Genomic DNA, 7454 nt, shown 5'->3' on the forward strand with positions numbered 1-7454 from the left:
TTCTCGAGTTTTTTTTTTTTTTTTTTTTTTTTTTTTTTTCACTTCTCAATTGTCACCCCACAGCGGAACCGGCAGTAACATGCAGGGTCTTTTTCTTCAGGGTCCTGGAGTTTGTGTCATTAATTTCATTTTTGATTTTGAAATCAAAGACTAATAGCCGTCCTTCCGGCTTACTCGGTTCATCAGTGGCCTGCCCTGGCTTAACTTCTCCAAGTTCCCCTCCAGAATGCTCCAGATCCTGATTCCGTATGAGCTGGAGGCCGCGCTCACGTGAGGTGTTATCGTCACATTCTTGGCCTTCCACAGAGCGTGGTCCTTGGGCAGTGGTTCGGGGTCAGTCACGTCCAGGGCCGCACCACGAATCTTTCCCGTGTTCAGCGCGTCTATGAGTGCATCGGTGTCGATGATAGGGCCGCGAGCAATGTTGGACACAAACGTTCCACGCTGGCTCAGGATTTGAAACTCCTCTGCCCCAATAAGGTGAGTCGTCTTGTCGGTCAGTGGCGTCGAGATGACGAGCACATCGAGCCCAGACGAGAGGAACTCGTGCAGGTCTTGCTTGCTGCCTCCAGAGAACCACTTGGAGGGGAACACGCCTTCAGGGTCTCCGGTGCCTGGAGGTGCGTAAGAAGCATCAAGACGTGACTCGGCCGTGTCTCGCGGGTGGAGGGTGTACGCGTGGACGTCCATTCCCAGTGCCTTGCAGAGGCGAGCTGTCTGCCTTCCAATGCTCCCATAACCGAGGACTCCTCTGAGAGTACCATGTCAGATGAAGGAATTTCCATATCGGGATCTTGGCGAGAAGGAGAAAAAAAAGAAAAAAAAAAAGAAAAAAAAAGGACCTTACAATCTGCGCCCGACAGAATCGGTAACTTTTTGATAAGCATCTTTCCTTTCCCAGTGGGACTCCTTTTGCTGATCCCACAGAGGAGGCACTATCATAACAGACGTAGTATATCATGGCGTTTGTGTCAGTGAGCAAAACTTTTTCTTTCCCTCAGGCAAGCATCTTCCAAGGACTCGCAGCAAAGAACTGACAGTGGTGTTCAAACGACAGAAGTGTGCCGACTATCCATTCGCTGATCTGCGGGCCGTGAACCCCGTTCGCGGTGCAAAAGGTTATGTCAGTGTCGGCGAAAAGCGGATGGTTGAGGATGTGATTTGCGCCAGCACTGAGCAGCTGCACGTATTGGAGCTTGACTGCCTCTTCCTTGCTCGGCAGAGCGCTGCCAGTCATGAGGATGGTTATGTCCTCCCATCTCCAGCCGCTGTCGGCCGACGGAGTCGGGGCATTTTTGTCAGCCCATTCCCTGACGTGGACAAAGATCTCGAGGCCGGGGAACCTTCTTCGCAGGGAGTCCAGATGCTCTGGGTTAGGCAAGAAGGGCGGAGGCACTAGCATGAGTAGCTTGTGACCTTTGAGGCCGTTGTTGGAGTCGGCAGCACCAGAGGCGGCCGGCTCCTCGTCGCGGGCTCTGCGTATTGTCATTTTTATTTTTAATTTTTTTTTTTCTTTTCTTTCTCTTTTTTTTTTTGGTTGTTATGTTCTGCAGCAAGTAGCCAACGCAAAGGTAGGCAGGCGAAGCCGCTAGTAATTAGCTAAAATCATCGCTGGGGCAAAAACCGTCCCTACTGATCAGGAAGCTGTGTGGTGCGGGGTTTTACGTCTGAACCTGTGCCATTGTTTCATGCGGGGTACCCATATTGCGTGCTGTCCCCGGCCATCTCCATCATTTCTCGTGAGGGGAAGCTTGGTCGGATAGCCTGCAAGAAAAACCTTGACTCGATGTCTGTGATAATGTTAAAAGGGTCTGGATGCGATCCGTCCCAACTCTATTGCACATTTTTTTTTTTTTTTTTAAAACGAGACAAGTTTCCTCGGTCAATTTAAGATTTAGCCACAACAGCCACAAAAACAAAACCAAAACGAAAAAAAAAACCCCCGAACTGAATCATCAGGCTAAAACGAATGCGAACGTCGCTGTACCACCATCACACCCCTCAACTCTTTACTTCCGTTACAGCTGATGGCTTCTCAGAATCCCCAATCGTGGTAGCGGAAACGTCAACAGCCGTGATTGGTCTCGTGGTGGCCTGAGAGTCCTCTTCCAGATTATGCTTGGCGGCCGCCCTCTGCTCTTCCGAGTACATCTCTTCGGCCTCACGTGCCAGATCTAATGCAAACAAGCAGATGTCAGTGACTTGTCCAGCTGATTTCCACCTCAACAAACTCCCCCAAGAAAACACTTACATGCAACACTATCAATCTTTGCCTGGTCCGTGTCCACAAAGTAAAGAGTCAACAAGCCCAACAGCCCAGTGCCGAGCAGGAACCAGTATGCACCATTATTCTTCCCGCCGTCGGCCTGGATTATCGCCGCCGTGATGAAGGGTCCCACGAAGCCCGAAGTCTTGCCGACGCAGTTGAAGAGGGCAAAGAACATGTACGACTTGGGACCCGGCACGACCTCGGAGATCATGGTCACGTTGTACCCGCCCCAGGCCGCCGTCGTGATGTTCCAGACCTGAACCAGCCAAAACTCCCACTCGTTGTGGAAGCCGACCTTGGTCGTGAAGCGCCCGAGGCCTCCCCAGAGCTGCGGAATCAGGGTCATGACGGCACCGAACATGACGCCCTGCTTGACGCTGAACCGGAACCGCTTTTGCAGGATCAGCAGGAGGAGATGTCCCGTCCCGCCGCACAAGTCTGCCGTCAGGCTGAAGGCGTTCAGCATCAGAGGGTTGTAGTGGATGACGTCGTTTTGGATGATGCCGGTCACCGCCCAGTACGTCCCCCACGTCTCGTGCAGCAAGAAGTAAGCAAGCAGGTACAGCATCACCTGCTTGAGCTTCTTTGCGCTCTTGGCGGCGCTCCACACCTGCTTGGGCCCGGCAGTGAGCCAGCCCGTGCCTGATGGCAGCTGCTGTCCCGGCCGATGCTTGTGGAGGATGAAAAACGGCACCGTGAATGCAACTGTCATGAACCCAAAGTATCCCAGAGCAGCACGGAATGATGTTATCTTTTGCTCGTTTGTCGAGTAGCCGATGCCGGCAATCTATCATGCAAAATAAAAATTGGGCGTCAGCAAAAGTCACCTCACCTACAGAGTTCAATCCGAGGCTTAACCACCTGCCCAGGGCCTGGCATAACCTACCATTCCAACAGCAATGGCGTACACCACGGCCACCACATACGACCCCGTCATGTTGTTGAGGTTGTACAGCTTGGCCCTCTCGTACTCGTCCAGCTTGTTGTGGTTCTCGGGCGACTCGGTCCCCGCCTTGACGCGCTCCTCGCTCTCGATCAGCTTGGGCAGATCTCGGACGATGGACGGAAATGTGGCCGCATAGAAACTGTTGACCACGTTGGCGGCGAGAGACCCGACGACGAAGAGAGCCTGCGCCGCCTCCCACTGATCTGGCTGACTGATGGCGCATAGGGAGAATTGGCAAATATATAGAATGACTTGCCCGACGATCATGATCCAGGGCCGCCAGTTTCCGTAGTCGGCGTAGGGACCGAGGATCATCAGCGTCACCAGCTGCGCGGCGAACATGACCCCCTGCACCCTCAGCAGCATGGCGTTGATGGGGATGTATTCGCCACCCCAGGTCAGGTAGCCATCGGGGTGCTTCATGTTGACCAACGCCTGTCGGAGACCACCGCCGTTGTTGCCGATGGGGGCGCCGTTGAGGGAAAAGTCTGTCCGAAGTGTGAGTGGGAGGAGCTTGTTTTGGCAACAGAGCGCCGGAAGAATCATGCACGGGGTTGCTCTTACAAAATAGGCAGAAGGTGATGTATTCCCACTTGGTCGTGTGGCGTCTTTTTCCTGTTGTCGGGATGGTCTGGCGCTGATCAATGACTGCATGCCCGGCCTTCCCCTTGACGTTCAAGTTGGCCGCCAGCTTCTCGTTCTGCACGGGCGAAGCAGCGCGAAGGCTTTCGGCAACAATCTCAGGAGACGCCTCGGTGCCGGATACTGCCGCAGCTGCAGAGGACTGAGTCGGAGCCGTGCCAGAGTTTGTAGCTGTGGCCTGGGCATTGGTTCGATCGGCTGCCGGCGATACGGCCTTGTTCAACTCTGCGGCGTCGTTGCTGCTGGCCATGATGATTTGACTGCCGAGCCTATTGTGCGCAAGTAAGGTGACGGTCGCACTAGCTTTCCATGACCGTGGAAAAGCTCACTGGTGGGGGGAGGGCGCATGCACGAGTAGGGGCAGTTGTTGCTTTATACTTTATAGAAGGGCATGTTACATGAGACATGGTCACTTTTGGATGGGGGTGGTGTCATGTTGTTGCAGCAAAGACATCTTGGCATCACATAACCGGAAACGTGAGATTAGCGTTGTCCCGCATTATACAAGTAAACAAGCGTTGCCACATTCGACAGTTTAAATAGCGCATTTCACCTACCTGAATATACGGGCTTTTCCTAGCAATTATTCAGGCTGCACGTGTATGTTTAGTGTGCGTCACATGTCACGCAAACCAATCAACTACTCGTGTCTGGATTCTGGAGCTGGCCTTGGTTTGTGTTTCTTACCCCGCAGGTTTGGAACCAAAAAAAAGCAATTTAAAATCGCCGAAGCTAGCAGCCCGCTCCCCTTGTTTTGCTTAGCAGCGAACCTAAAACCCAACTTTGTTTTTCTTTGCTGTCTTGCAACCTTTGTTAATCCTCCCCTCCCCCCCGCATTCGGAGCTCTCCGCATGCCAATGCCGCCTCTCCGCTCTGGACTGGACCTCTGCTGCTACGTAGCATCTGCTCGACGGCACCTGCTAACATGATAAAATCGATTCTATTCGGCCGTCGTTCGGGGTGCAGATCATCTTGTGGGTTTTGTCACCTGGTTTGCCACATTCGTGGGTTCCCTTAGGCAGTCGGGAGGAGCAACACGTGCTGATTTTAGCATTGTGCTGGCTTGCTTCCTTGCTTGCTTGCTTGCTTGCTTGTCTAGTTGTGTGGGTGTATCATAAGCATATATATATATGTGTCAGGCTTTCAGCAGGCTTCGCTAACAAGTATTGCACAACAAACATCTGTAGCTGCGGTCTCAAGAAACGTACTTGCAGAAGATGTGTTTCAGCGGAGGGGTTGGAAAGGACGCGTATTTGCAGTCGCAAACACAGGCCACGTACAAGTCCAGTAGTTGCGGGCTAGTCTTTGGAAACTGCTGCTAAGCTCCAGCTTGTTGGAGTAGATAGATCTTGGCGTCAGGCGGTCGAGAGCGCTGAGTCGGCGTAGAGAGCACGCTTAATGAATACATGGCTCGCCTACCAAACAAATCAGACTTCACGTGTACGTTGGTGTGCGTTACCAGCAATACCCTCGAAGGGGGTTTGATGCAGGGATGGCAGCTTACTTGATCTCGACTCTGNNACCGCACCGTTTCACTGTTGACTTCCTGATAGAATCCTGAGCCTCTGCATATGTTTTATCCATGAGCTTCTTTAGAGATGCTTCTTCCAGCAAGGGTGTGTTTCCTGAGGAAATAAACAAAATCCCAATAAAATAGTTCCCAGTTTGTGACTGGTACATTCGACGATATCCATTTGAACGCAACCGCTAATACTGGTGGATGACATGCTTTTGTTGCCTTCATCCCATCTCGATATTGATTTCGGAGGTTTCCCAACGTTGTCCAAGGCACTCTGTCAAGTGGAATGGGCCGCCATGTGCTGTTTTGAGATGATAATGTTTGTGACTGGGATCATTCCTCAAGCAGGGTTCTGTCCGTCCAAGGCAGGTATTGGAATGCCTTTTATGTGTGTTTTTTTGTCATTCTATCATTGTCATTCCTTGTTGGTTGTACATGCCAAGCTGGTCTGCCCGTTCCCCGAGAGGCCTTTTCACTTGGGTCTTTGTTTAGTCTAGTAAGAAGCCTTCAACCCGGCAGTTTCAGTAGCCATCTGCATTGCTACCTGATTCTTTGATGACCCAAGACGGCGATCAGTCTCAGGTTCATTAAGAATCTCATCTTTGCGCTGCTGACATGTATGGCTACTTGACCGAACATCTGTCTCACCATGCCAGGAGCCCTGAGGCAAATTCAGTCATGTAGCTCTAATCAGACACACCTGTTCTGAGCTGTATTCACAATTCTGGTTTGGTAGCAAGGTATCTGATGACAATTGACTTCATACCGATATCACAACTCAACTGAAAACAAAATGTAAACCAGCCTCTGGTATGCTAGCAAGCTGGTGCAGAGGCTGTGTGTTTGAAATGTCCAGTGTCTCGGCTGCGACAAAGCATACCGTTTTGGCTGAAGCAGCACAACCTTGATCGAATACTGGGGCTCTTTCTGTCCACATCATTGCCTCTCAGATTTTGATCAAAATATCAACCGCTTGCTCTTCAGTCCTACAAATCTTATAAGACTCAGTCAGGAACTCTGGTCTTTTCCCAAAGTCTTCATCCCTCGAACTCACAACCAGCTCATCTGAACCACTATTCTGTTCATATTCAACCAAGCTTGTCGACTATCGCCCACTAAATCAGACACTAAAACAACAAGAAGCAACGAAGATGAAGTCTTTCATGACTGCAATCATTTTCGGCCTCGTCGTCATGTCGGCCGCTTCCATCGTTCCCAACGGCGATGGAACCGCGCACCTCCAAGCGGTCGAGGCCATCCCTGAGGCTGCGCTCTCCCTCGACTCTGGCCCGGACGTTGACGAGACCGACGCCTCACTCCCAAATCCCAGAACACGGCGCTCCCGGGCAAACCCAAGCTCCCACTGCTGCTGAGCAAATCAAGCAGACTTTTTGCACAATGTCGTGCTTGCTGAGGTTTCGGGAGAAAAAGAAAGCCGGCTTCTGTCGATAGAGCCTGGAAAGGATCTGAATGAAACTGTCTCTGCCGGGGTTTGTTTTGTTTTACCAGCAGTTGCAAAAAAAGGGAAAAAAAGAAAACGGCACAGGGCGCAAATTCTTTCGGCCAATCAGGGCTCTAGAGATGGCGCTAAAAGGTTGTTGCGCATAGTCCCTGCTCGCATAAGGTGTATAAATAGAAGTTTATTCAAAGCCAATGGCACGTGGCGGACTTGGCCAGACCAGGGATCCCATACGTCTGTGATTTTCAAATGAGATAAACTAGCGTCGTCCCGATTCCAATGGACCCAGGACCCCCTTTTGGATATTACTGTCCTATTCCTTTAATCCCTTTTAACCTTTTTTTTTCAACAGCGGCGACGCCGATGATTGTACAAACGGCTAAAGGGTTTGGTGGTTCCAGGCAGCACTTGAGGTTCATAATCCATGAAAAAAACATAAAAAAAAGATCGAAATCTATATTATCCTAGCATCTTATCAAGTCGACGAAATTAGCTTATGCACCCCCACGAATGACCTTTCTTAGGATGAGCGGCACGGCCGAAGGCTCCGTCACTCATTGGAGCCAATGTATATAACAATTGATCGACTTTCGACCTTGTGCAACTTTTTTTTTTTTTT

At 51.0% G+C, this 7454-nt stretch overlaps 3 protein-coding genes across 3 annotated transcripts; 1 reads left to right on the top strand and 2 right to left on the bottom strand.

Annotated features, from left to right (window-relative positions):
* Positions 1-150: 150 nt before the first annotated feature.
* Positions 151-1489, bottom strand: PpBr36_07945 (uncharacterized protein; the record flags this gene model as incomplete). Its single annotated transcript, XM_029895078.1, has 3 exons — positions 151-751; positions 848-935; positions 1039-1489. The coding sequence occupies 3 exons, from the start codon at positions 1487-1489 to the stop codon at positions 151-153; spliced, it is 1140 nt and encodes a 379-aa protein (XP_029748573.1).
* Positions 1490-2001: 512 nt separating this feature from the next.
* PpBr36_07946 (uncharacterized protein) lies at positions 2002-4107 on the bottom strand (the record flags this gene model as incomplete). The annotated part of the gene is made up of 4 exons (XM_029895079.1): positions 2002-2174; positions 2252-3056; positions 3156-3703; positions 3780-4107. The coding sequence occupies 4 exons, from the start codon at positions 4105-4107 to the stop codon at positions 2002-2004; spliced, it is 1854 nt and encodes a 617-aa protein (XP_029748570.1).
* Positions 4108-6527: 2420 nt separating this feature from the next.
* Positions 6528-6749, top strand: PpBr36_07947 (uncharacterized protein; the record flags this gene model as incomplete). Its single annotated transcript, XM_029895080.1, has 1 exon — positions 6528-6749. One exon carries the CDS (start codon positions 6528-6530, stop codon positions 6747-6749), a length of 222 nt encoding a protein of 73 aa, XP_029748571.1.
* Positions 6750-7454: the final 705 nt, after the last annotated feature.

This window comes from Pyricularia pennisetigena, chromosome 1 (genome assembly GCF_004337985.1).
Source record: "Pyricularia pennisetigena strain Br36 chromosome 1, whole genome shotgun sequence".
NCBI classification, from domain to species: Eukaryota; Fungi; Ascomycota; class Sordariomycetes; order Magnaporthales; family Pyriculariaceae; genus Pyricularia; species Pyricularia pennisetigena.